The 13,037-nt window shown below is 38.3% G+C and overlaps 1 protein-coding gene across 1 annotated transcript in view; it reads right to left on the reverse strand.

Moving 5' to 3' along the window:
* The window catches only part of rps6kc1 (ribosomal protein S6 kinase polypeptide 1), a 57,533-nt gene that overhangs the window by 25,071 nt on the left and 19,425 nt on the right, over positions 1-13,037 (reverse strand). Inside the window, 3 exon segments of the mRNA XM_048206975.1 lie at positions 7,423-7,515; positions 8,234-8,355; positions 12,562-12,912. Of these exon segments, the coding sequence (XP_048062932.1) occupies positions 7,423-7,515; positions 8,234-8,355; positions 12,562-12,912 (566 nt within the window).

The following is a 13,037-nucleotide window of genomic DNA, read 5'->3' on the forward strand; positions in this document are numbered from 1 at the left end:
CAGAGCACACCTTCCTAGCCATAGAACCATTGGTAGTTAGTTTTTTTCTTTCTTTTTTTCTTTTTTTTTTTTTTTATAGAAAGTTCAAGTTGACAAGCTGTTTCGAACTCTAGCAAGCCATATGAATTTCTAGTAAGCATTATTCTCTCCTATCCTCTTTCTCCTCTATTGTTTTTGTTACTTACTACCAAAACAAAATCAGCAACAACCGGAAACTATTCACGACATTCTCCTCTCAACTCTATCCCTCTCCACCTCCTCCCATCCTTCTCTGACTGATGATGACTCTACAAGCTATTCTATCAATTAGGTGGCAACCATCACCAACCAGTTCTCTGCACCACCACTTGCACTCACAGCCATCCTCCACCATCACACATTCCACACCTCTTTTCCTTCTTTTCCCTCACAGAGAACAAGGTCTTCAAAAGTTCTCTGTGCCAGCCGTCCTACCACCTGTTCCCACCTTACACAGCAGATATCACCAACATATATCCACTCTGTCCCACATCAACACATCCCTTACTACTGGAAAATTTTCCACCAAATTTAAGGAAGATCAGGTAACCCCACTGCTCAAAAAGCCAACACTCAATCCGAAAGTATTTGAAAACTACAGGCTCTTCTTCTTCCTCCTTTTGTCAAAAAAATCTTTAAAGAGTTGTTTAATCAGCTCTCTGATCAAACAGAGACAGAGACCGGACTGAGCATTTTCACCCATATTTCAACATTGGGCTGGTCGTACATTTTCGCACTTTACAACATCAGGGGCCTCATTTATAACCGTTGCGTACACACAAAACTTGCCCTGAAAGAGGTGTACGCCACTTCCTATGCGAAAGATGGGATTTATAAAAACAAACTTCATGGTAAAATTTGCGCACATGCACGCAAACCCTGACCCATGCGTACAAACTCTTTTACTAGAGTGAGAAAAGTAATAAAGTAAACAATTTTGATAAAAAGTTTTGATATACACATTTACATTAATATTACACTTTCATTATTGGCGATAAGCACTAAAATTACTTAAAGTCATTACGCAGAAGTTAAACAAAAAATGATATGAATTTAGATAGTGGATGTGCTACTTTTGATCACTTTTCCCGTGGCACGCTGTTTTAATGACAGCGAGGAGTGCTAGGCGCACAATAATTCCTCTTTAAACTAAACTGCAGATCTCATGGTATGACAAAACATTTTAGTGAGAACGATGATCAGTGATGCACACTTACTTTGATATTATGGAAGACACTGCTGGATTCGGTGGTTGAATGGTCCATTGCCCAGTTTGAATAGGTCCAATGATAATAGCTTACCGTACAACCGCAGCTGCACAGAGGTGTTGATGTCGTGTGAAGGCATCTTCAAACAATTATGAAAAATACAACTGTATTTGAAGGATACAACTTGAAGAAAAAAGCAAGATTTGCACGTTTCCTTTTTAATATACTTTGTCAGTGACGTGCTGAGTCACAAAATTGTATTTACACTGCAACAGGCCTATCTGTTTCCAATAGAAATAGCCAATAAACATCCTAAAACATATGTTCACCTTATCAGCAAAACTGTATAAATTTGATTTGAATTGTTTAAAACAATTAAATACTATTTGGCCAGTGGAAATGAATGAATCAATTCTATTCTAAAAACTGTATCTTAGAAGTATTTTATACAATTTTGTTTCTATGGATATTTTGATATATTTATTCTAAAACATAAGGATATTGGATGATTTTAGCAATGTTATTATTATGGCAAAAATGGCACTTTAAATAGTCCGTATCTAATATTTTCCAGTGTCTTGTACCTTTGGCAGTGTTAACCATGGTGTTACATGGATGGGAATATGCATGGAAATAATATGCAGATGAGGTTATGCATAGTAAAACTAAGCGTTGTAAGTTCCATATATGGTGATTTTGGGAAGAAGACACGGTGGAGATGTACGTACGCTGACTGCGAGGTATCTTCTGCTAACTGTGATTTATAAAGGGATTTTGTGCAGATTCTGGTGTACGCATGCTTTTATAAATCTGAAAAACATGCGTACGCAGAATCTAGCTTTTGTGCGCAAGTACACTTTTAGGATGAAATCTACGGAAAGTTTTATAAATAAGGCCCCAGGAAAATCAGATCCTAGTATGCAGCACAACTTCTTGTCCAAGCTCATAATTTCAAGACTGGAATACTGCAATACTCAACAGGCAGGCCCTCCAGTCTGTGCAACTAAGCCCCTGAAGATTATCCAGAATGAGGCAGCACATCTGGTTAGGGTTGGGTATCGAGAACCGGTTACATTTTAGAACCAGTTCCAAATTTCCAAGAACCGGGGATTAGATAAAACGTGTGCATTTCGATTCTGCTTTACGATTACTGTGTTCTCATTATAAGCTCTACGACATGAAAGAGTATCCGCACACTGTTTTGAGTGCCGTGACATGCACACATATGAAGTGCGATCACAGAGAGTTCTGGCACGGTTCTGGCCCGAGTTCCCAGCCTGTGTCCTTTCTTGAACCGTTCCACACATTTCCACTGTTCTGGGCAGAAACTGACTTTCTTTCATGACTCCTTGTGCTCGAACGGACCAACAAACACAAAATGACATCAATATATCTTCGTAAACACAGTCGGTTTTGTCTTAAATGAACGTAAACAGGTGAGAAAGAAAAGATATGTATAACAGTATTTTGGATCCGTGTTCAGTCTTGAAGTGACCACAACCTAATGCTGCCTGTCATTAATGTTAAACAAACAACAAACACTGATCTTGATTGAATATCTTTTGTAACTTTAATCTATATTTTATTTATGAAAAGAAAACTATGCAGTGTTTTACATTTGATTTCAATTTCTGTTCAGTTGTATTTATGCAATTGCCAATTTATTTGTTTGTTCCTACTGTATTTTATTACTCAATGTTTCCTTTTTTTAACAATGTAATGTTTGAAATTTATATTAGTATAGTTGTTTTTGCAACCAGACAGTCAGACCACACAGTAGCCAAAGAGAACCCACTTCACACCACTCCTGATCTCAGTCCACTGGCTCCCAGTTGTGGCCAAATTTAAGGTTTATTGCTGGCTTTCAGAACTGCCACTGGAAAAGGACCTCCCTTCCTAAATTCACTCCTACAAGTGTATCCTGCCTCTCGGCAGCTACAGTCACTGAATGAGCAATGCCTGGTTCCTTCTTGAGGCAAAAAGTCCACTGAATGAGCTGCCAACCTCCACTCAAACTGCTGAGACCATCACATCTTTCAAGAAACCGCTGAAGACACACCTCTGCTGCAAGAACGTAACCACACCACACCCTTAAACCAATGCACTTACACAAAAAAAACTGCTCCTCTGCATTTCTCCTCTTTACTAACTTGCTTATTTATCTAGGTTGTCAAATTACTATTTATTACTACAAGCACAGAAATCCTCACCCTGGACTTTGCATTCCTCCTCATACTCTATCCATGTCGTTTTCAATAACTCACTGAAGAATTATCCATGAATGAAGCCCACCAAATGAACAACACCACATTCCAGAGATCACAGAGATTCCCCACTGAACCATAGTGAGCCTAAAAATGAACCATGGTGCTAAACTGGAGGAGGAGACCGCTCTCCCATGCCTGCTTAATCTCAAACCAGGGTTTGTATTAACAGCAGATTAATAAAGGAGACCCTCCTTTGTTCCACAAACTTTTAAGACCAGATGGCTAAGTAACACCTTGACCGTAATGCGTAAATCCACAACCTTATCAGGAAACTGAGACTTGCTACGCATTACAAAGAGTTTCTCATAAACCAGCAGAAAATTCAATGAATTCACTCTCTTTAACAGAAATAGTCTGAAAATCCCTGCCAATGATATGAATTAATCACCAGTAGGTGCCTTATGTACAGTATCTCACAGAAGTAAGTACATCCCTCACATTTTTGTAAATATTTTATTATCTTTTCATGTGACAATACTGAAGAAATCACACTTTGCTACAATGTAAAGTAGTGAGTGTACAGCTTGTAAAACAGTGTAAATTTACTGTGCCCTCAAAATAACTCAACACACAGCCATTAATGTCTAAACCGCTGGCCACAAACGTGAGTACACCCTAAGTGAAAATGTCCAAATTGGGCCACCATTATTTTCCAGCACTGCCTTAACCCTCTTGGGCATTGAGTTTACCACAGCTTCACAGGTTGCCACTTGAGTCCTCTTCTACTCCATGACATCACAGAGCTGGTGAATGTTAGAGACCTTGCGCTCCTCCATCTTCCGTTTGTCTTCAGCAAACTGTTTGCGGGCTTTCTTGTGCATCATCTTTAGAAGAGGCTTCCTTCTGGGACGACAGCCATGCGGACCAATTTGATGCAGTGTGCGGCATATGGTCTAAGCCAGTGGTTCTCAACCTTTTTTCCTAGTGGGCCGCACAATGGTCCAAGTGCAAGTCTCACGGGCCACATATAATTTACATATGATGTCACCAATTCAAACCAATCATATTTGATGTTATGGTTTTAGCAGATAATACTATTATTATATCTAGATGTTGCACACAATAAATAAATAAAAACTAACTTAATGACATTAGCTTTACAATAATAATCAGATAGTAATGCTCAATGAACATACACAAACTGTATATGCAATCACTTTAAGTTGCTATTTAATTCTGTATGACTGTATGACTCTCTTCAACAGCATCACAATAGTCACCAAACAATCACACAAACCAAACGCCTTAAGCAAATTTTTACTCAGCTCTTTTTACAAACAACACTGAGCGCATTGTAATTACAATCTCTGATGATATCAAGCATTCTGTCATGTCGCAATCCCTCGAGCAGCAGCGGATCAGCGAGTGCACGCAGAGTTGGGCTCATTCCATTTGATTTAAAATACAAGTACATCAAACAAACACATCGAACTCACAGTTCAGTCTTTTGAAATTGTTAACAGCAAACTGATTATTCCATTCTTCTTACCTTTACTGTGTTCCTTCATTATATGTTCCACATTTAGTTTTTCTCCTCTAACAACAAATTTGACCATTTTGACCCTAAATTTACAAAAATAATGGCTAGGTTTGAATTTGAATCCTACGGTTTGATTTCTGCCAAAGCGCATGCTTGTAAGTGTTCGTTAATAAATAATAAATGCTCACCAAAATGATTTTATATGACAAATAAAGCATTATAGCTCACATCTGTTTAATTCACTTTAATTTTAAATTTAAAAACAAAAATAAATTGTAATGCTATAATTTATTTTTTAAATTGTGGTCAGCATATCGCGGGCCACATTTACATTCATGACGGGTCGCAGGTTGAGAACCATTGGTCTGAGCACTGACAGGCTGACCCCCCACCCCTTCAACCTCTGCAGCAATTCTGGCAGCACTCATACGTCTATTTCCCAAACACCACCTCTGGATATGATGCTATACATGTGCACTCAACTTTTTTGGTCGACCGTGGCGAGGCCTGTTCTGAGTGGAACCTGTCCTGTTAAACCGCTGTATGGTCTTGGCCACCGTGCTGCAGCTCAGTTTCAGGGTCTTGGCAATCTTCTTATAGCCTATGCCATCTTTATGTAAAACAACAATTCTTTTTTTCAGATCCTTAGAGAGTTCTTTGCCATGAGGTGCCATGTTGAACTTCCAGTGACCAGTATCAGAGAGTGATAACACCAAATTTAACACACCTGCTCCCCATTCACAACTGAGACATTGTAACACTAACGAGTCACATGACACCGGGAGAGAAAATGGCTAATTGGGCCCAATTTGGACATTTTCTCTTAGGGGTGTACTCACTTTTTTGGCCAGCAGTTTAGACATTAATGGCTGTGTGTTGAGTTATTTTGAGGTGACAGCAAATTTACACTGTTATAGAAGCTGTACACTCACTACTTTACATTGTAGCAAAGTGTCATTTCTCCAGTGTTGTCATATGAAAAGATATAATAAAATATTTAGAAAAATGTGAGGGGTGTACTCACTTCTGTAAGATACTGTATATCCTATGTATCATGTGTGTTTTATATAACCTGTGTAGTTCTTCCTAGATCTGAAACATTATAGCCAATTCACATGTTTTTCTACCTCCATTAGAGGAATTAATCACCAGAATTAGCCTTAGACATATCGTATGTATCATGTGTTTTTATATATAACCTGTGGAAATAGACGTATGTAGACGTATCTTTTTGTGTTTTAAACACTTGCAGCTAAATTCTTATGAAGCCTACCCCAATTATGGGAAGTATACACTATTTGGTATCTGTGTGATGGGTGAATGATTTCCAGTATTTAGATGCAAAGTAGATTTGTATAGGATGCACCACATTTAAACAATGAAAGTTGATTTCTTAAAGTGCTGACTAAAACTCTCAAAAGTTTGGGCGCAAGTGACGATGGGGACATTATGCTAATTGCATGCAAGAACAGGAGACCTTGGCGTAGGACCCGCCCAAAACCATATCTGATTGGTGGAAACACTCGGAAGGATGGGTCAGATGGACATGGTTATAAAAAAAAAAAAATAAAAAAAATGACAAGCAGTCAGGCTTTGATTTTTTCTCTTGGCTTTTTCTTTGATTCGTGCTGACTTCTACCATCGCCCTGCCTGCATGTTATACCTTTTCAAGAGCTCACTCAAAGCTCATCAACTCTTCTGCTTTCAGCAACTCATTGAGATGCAGAGAAACTTTGTTGCACAGCAACGCGTAATCCGGCAACTGACACACGAGGCTCCCCCCTGCAAAGCCAACTATCCATTCACCGTCGAGTGCTGTCCTGTCCCTCAGAACTCAATGACTGACCAGCAACTACATCATGTAGTATGTTAACTCTCTCAGGTTGCAGTCAAAAACAGCATTTAACGCTAGACATTTGGGGCATTCATCCTCTGTTAACAATATCATAATTTCCTGTCATTGTGTGAATGAATGTGTGTGTGTGTGTGTGTGTTTTTGTTAGATTAGTTTGTGTGTATTAGAGTAGTTCAGTAAAGTCTTGTTGATTTTTCACATATACAAGTGTCTTGTGCTGTGTGCCTTAAACTATTTTGTTACCTTGCTCATAATCAGTGATGACTTTATGATATTATTACCGTTAGTCACGGGATAATATTCTGTCCAGAACTGGTAAAATACTCTAACCTAAACTTATCGGTGGACGAATAGTTGATAAAGCGTTAAAAATTAATTCTGAATCTTTTTACATACTAATTCGGTTCTTATTCACTGTAATTCAATCACCTTTGAGTTATATTGATCCAAGTTCCCTTACATCACCATCAAGGTAATTGTATTAAAGCTTGTTCATTTCTGATTCAACTTCGCCCTGATAATTGTCACATATACCATTATATACAATATAACTGCCACACTTAGATAAGAGCTTGTGAAGATTGTGATGTGTACCTTATCAATAACACCCAGAACTCTGTAGTGCTTCAGCTCATCAGTGTAAGTCTGCTCTGACCATGAGCCACCACAGCACTGCGAGCCCAATGCCTGAAGAGAAACCAAACAAAGATACACATGAAGGAAACAAATATTGCACACATGTTTTTCTGTTGCCATACATATAAAAGAACACTGATGTCAATTTCTGCTGGAGATGCATTGAAATAAAAATTCTTGCCCAAAAATGACATTTCTGGACTCACCTGAAGCCAAACCCAGAAATGCTAACTTTACATTAGTCTTTAAAATGTACACATCACACATGTACACTTTTCAAAACTGTGACGAGCAGGGCGGGCGAGAGCCGTGAGGGAACGGCGCGAGGCCAGTGACGCGAGTGATAATGAGCATCACCTGCGAGGCGCGCCGGCCTCGAGTCTCTCACGGAGGAGCTCCGGAGGCATAAAAGGAGGAGCGACATCAGTGAAGGACGAGAGAGGACCAGGCCTGGACTTTATTTTACGTTTTATTATGTTTGTGTGTTTTATTACTTTCGTTTTGTTCTTTGTTTATTTTGAATTAAAGTTACGTTGAATGTTCGCTGGTTCCCGCCTCCTTCTTCCCGTATCTACTAACCGTGTTACAAAAACATTTCACAAAATTAAGCCTGTAAGGTTTTTTAAAAATAAAATAAAAAATTCTGTAGTTTAAGCCTTTATAAATCCTGATTTGTTTCTCACTTTCTATAGGATCAAATATGCATGTGCATTTTATTAATGAGATCTCAGGTTTCATTGTGAAGGTGAAAGGTCAGACACACACTGACCCTGCTTTGAGTGGAGCTTTGGCCCATGCTGTCCTTGAGCTGTGCAGAAATTAGCTCAGCACGCATCAGATATTCTGCCGTCTTTCTCTTCACAGCCTCCCTTCTGCTGGGGCTCGCCTCTCCTGAAATATGCAATAAATACACATCCAATAAACACTATGGGTGTGAACCTTTAGGATATTAAATTACTTTTATAATACTTTTATAGTATATACTTTTTAGAATACAAAAAAAAATGTATGTTAAGAATTATTAACTTAATATAGCTTAATAACATTGCAAATATAAAGTAATAAGGGCAATCAAAGAAACACATTACAAGCAATAGACAAAAAGTGCTTTCATTATCTGTGAGTGTTTTAAGTATCTGATAGCTTTCCAGACAATGGCAGTGGAGGATTTTTCAATTTTTCTCAGCATTAATGCCGTTTATTATTACAGCTACATGCCACAAGCGTACTTCAGAATGAACACACACAAAGCGCACATGAGCATTTGAAAAACTGAAATACTGACTGGAGAAACATCACATTGTCAAGCAAAGTGCAAGTCTCAAACAGCGATTATCCTGTGCAATAAAGCCCACAATTCCCCCCGTATTTTGCTTCTACCATGAAACACTTTGCAAGTTTATATATTTGTTCAATGCTTTTGTGCATGTGTTTGTGTGTAACTGGCAGAAAGCAGAAAACACAAGTGCCATGATGCATATATGGAAAAACAATAAGCTTAGAATCATTAAACGGAGAATTGTGATGTATCAGAGAATCTGAGAATTTTTTTCTCCTACCCCTAATAAACATGCACATGTCTGGTGGTCTGCAACAAAAAATTGAGTTTGGTTCATCTGTTTGGTGCGAAAGCTGTTCTTACAACTTATCTATGGTTGACAGTTACAAGCAGGGACGGACTGGGACTAAAAAACGGCCCTGGACTTTGACTAGGCCCGGCCCAAAGCAATCGGCGTGCGGAAACTCGACGACAACAACAATTACGCCTGGCATGAGTGTCACAAGACTTTAATTGTGGCTCATGATACTATACCATCCAAATTATAGCAATAGCACTGATGTTGACTAGATGTTGTGTTAAAAGCATATTAGATTAACTTGAATACTCATATAGCAGGGGTCTCAAACTCAAATTGTCGGGGGGCCGTTTCTGTGATTGACACCTCATAGGAGGGCCATATTATCCTTCAAGCGCAAGAAAGCGCAACATTTCAGAAAATTTACTTTCCTTTGCATTATTTCTCATTTAGCCTACTTCAAATTTCATTAGGCCTACTAAAATATTTTTTATACCTATACTATAAATATCTTATTTACCATACTAAATGTAAACAGCAGTGTCTCTCTCATTGTTACAGAGTGTAATATAATTATATAATACTATTACTAATATAATACTATTAATTGAAATAGTCTGGTGCGACTTCTCACATCCAACAAGATATATGGAATAAAAAAATCAGTAATTTAGGAACAAAACCAGCAACACTTGTGGCGTGGAGGGGTCAGAAATAAACAAAAAAACTGGAGCTATATATCAACTTTATTTTGCCAAAAAAATAAAAATCTCTCATTGTTACATACATTATTAGTTTTTAACATCTAGTGGAAGTATTTTCCCTTACTTTATGTTAGCTTAAATAACATTAAAATCTTAATTGCACTGAACAACACTGTACTGAACAAATACAATCCCTGAATACATTTGTACACTTTGTTTCTTGACAGACACCTGCAGCGCTTGTGCTCACACAGCTGGGCCACATTTGTCCAAGATGCCGTTTGAGCATCGGTAACGTTTAATGGCTGCATCGGACGCGTTTCGGTGGTTTAAATCGGCGCTCATGACTTAAAGTCGAGTGCTTTTACTGTAATTTAGGCAAGCGCGCTCATAATAGAAGCGATTGAGAGCGCGGCTCAAGGTTGCATAGCAACGACAGACACCACTGGAGCGAAAGCGCATTGGAAAGGAGAATGCGGCGCGGCCGCTTATGTGACGCGATATGTGAATGCCCCTTAGAACGGCGACTTTTTCTTTGCCTATCAGACAGGTAGCAACTAGAGAATAATAATAATAATAATAATAATAATTTAGCGGGCCGGAGGGGGGGGGGGGGGGTGGGCGTGCCGTAACAGATGATGTCTTTGCTGCTTACTGCGGCCACGGCCAGTGCGTGGCATCCAACTTAAAGGGTGGTGGGCAGATTAGTGGGGGGAAAAAAACGTTCTGTGATTCTCCAGATCACACAGATGGCCAGTCCGCCCCTGGTTACAAGCAAAAATGTTTTTGCTGTAAACCAGAGAGACAGATCATGAGAAAATCTGAAGTGCACAACTGGATGACACAATGTAAATTTTTGACTGTACAATTACTGTCTGATCATTTTTTTTTTTTCAAACAAGATTTCTATAATTTTTGTAAATGTACCTTTTATGCAACAATAATAACATCCACAAACATATTACAATATTATTGCAGAATTTGTTAGGACACGCAGTAAAGATACACATTCCTACTTTTAACTGAAAACAAGTACTTACCAAAATGAACCTTTTCAACAAAAATATAGCCTTTCAATAAATATACATAAAATACTTTAAAAATACTGTAATATTATTTTAAATTAACAACAGACCCCGAACTTCAACATTCATTTGCTATTTACCTTCAGATATAATAATCAACAATAATCAGTTGTATACAAACATTTAAATTGCATTTGGCAATTTTTTTTTTTTTTTTAAATCAACTTTATAAAGATATACTTATGTTTCTGTAATTTAAATGGTGGCTGTCATAAAGTTCATGACATTTATTCAAACATACATTACAAACAGGTTGAGTAAAAATGTAATGAATAAATAATACATATATTTATAAATTTGCTCTAGAGTTCCTATCTATAGCGAAGTAATGAGTGGCTTTCCTGAGGTCAAGTAAAGTCACCTTTATTTATATAGCGCTTTTTACAATGCAGATTGTGTCAAAGCAGCTTTACACTGATAACTGGAATATAATTTTGGCTGCACAGCAGGTGTCATGGTGTCACTGTCCATCTTAAGTAAATTCAGTATTGATTCATTTGGTTGTAAGAATCAATAGTTATTAATTTAGTTAATTTATCTATATCAGCACTAGAGTGAACAGTGATGTCATCATCCATCTCAGTTCAGTTCACATACAATGGTGTCAGTGCAGGCAGATCAAAACACTGTTGAATATCAAATGTCAAGTGTCCCCAACTAAGCAAGCCAAAGGAGACAACGGCAAGGAACCCAAACTCCAACAGTTGACATCAGGTGGCAAACAGGTGTTTTGGTGTTCTGAGGTAAATAGCATTACGTGACATGTTCACTAGCTGTTTTATTGACATTGATTACACTAAGCATTATGCATTTCAGTAAGCTGCATCTTTCAACATACCTTCTGATGTTCATTCATGTTGATTTTATGCTATAATAAGCAGTAATGATTATTGGTTTATGTGTTGGCACTTGAACTTATGCAGCTATAGCGATTTGTCATTTCACATTTGGATGGGAGGCGCACTACAAATAATGTTTAATGAAGATAAGTAATTTACTATGTACCACTTTTACTATACAAACATTTACTATGTTTGTAAAATCATTACCTTTATCTGGGCACGAATCTCTGGATGCTGATCTCTCAGGTGCTGAAACAATTTTTGTTTTGCTGATACTTTTGGAGATTTGCAAAACTGCATGGTTTTCTAATTGGACAACTATCTTCAACCACTCCTGAATCATTTTTAGATAGCCAACATGCTCACAAATAGCTTTTCATTTATTTCTTTGGTGTACACACGTTCAGGAGATTGCATTGTTCCACCAGGTTTTCATTTAGGGAGATTCACATGTGCTGAAAGTTCACACTATGCACGTACCACGTTTTACCTACACCATCCCCTAGTCAATTCAGCTACTATAGTAACAGCCTCACAGAGCAGAGAGGGAACAGCACATGGGGGACACAAATAGTTGATCCCAGTCTGAAAGACAAATTTTTTTAATAAATTTTTTTCTGGTTTAACCATAGCTTCTAAATTCATATGGTTTAATAAAAAGCTGCCACTAGTACTTGCAGTGTGTAACATTTTTGGCAGAAACCTAGGGGTTTTAAACCGTTTTCTCTTAATCCCTCAAATGCTGCACGGAAAAGTGAGTTCGCATTTCCATGATTTTTTAGAATGCTGCTTTCTGCATAAACCCTGGAATGAGCCAAAGCAAGCACACGCACCCAATAGAAGACAATTGCAGCTTTGCATGTTGAAACACATGCATTTAATGACATACCTTGTACACCCTGCAGCAGAAGATCCACACCTCTACGATAGTAGGAAAATGCCACTGCAAATTCCTGCTCTACCTCTTTCTGGACAGCTAGAGCGATCAGCTCACTGGCCTTTTCCAGGTAGTCCTCCTTCTCTGTGGAGTTCCTGAGACTGGAGGCAAAGCTCAAATTCCCACTGGTATGACTGGACTCTACTCCCACCCGGCTTGGGGACGTCACTGGCTGTGGGATGGGAGACGAGTTGCTTTGTGTTGCTGAGTGCTTGATGCTGCCTGATGCCATTCCATCACCCACAGCAGCCAGAGAGTCTCCATCAACCTCAAGAGAATTCAGCTCACTGTAACCACTGCCACCTGCATTAAAGACACAAATCTAGCATGAACTACATGACTGGATATGATGCAAATAAATTATTTGGTACAAAAAAAACAAAAAAACAATATAGCTGCAAGCAATAAGGTGCCACCAATACCCAACA

This window comes from Megalobrama amblycephala, linkage group LG11, assembly GCF_018812025.1.
Source record: "Megalobrama amblycephala isolate DHTTF-2021 linkage group LG11, ASM1881202v1, whole genome shotgun sequence".
Classification (NCBI taxonomy): domain Eukaryota; kingdom Metazoa; phylum Chordata; class Actinopteri; order Cypriniformes; family Xenocyprididae; genus Megalobrama; species Megalobrama amblycephala.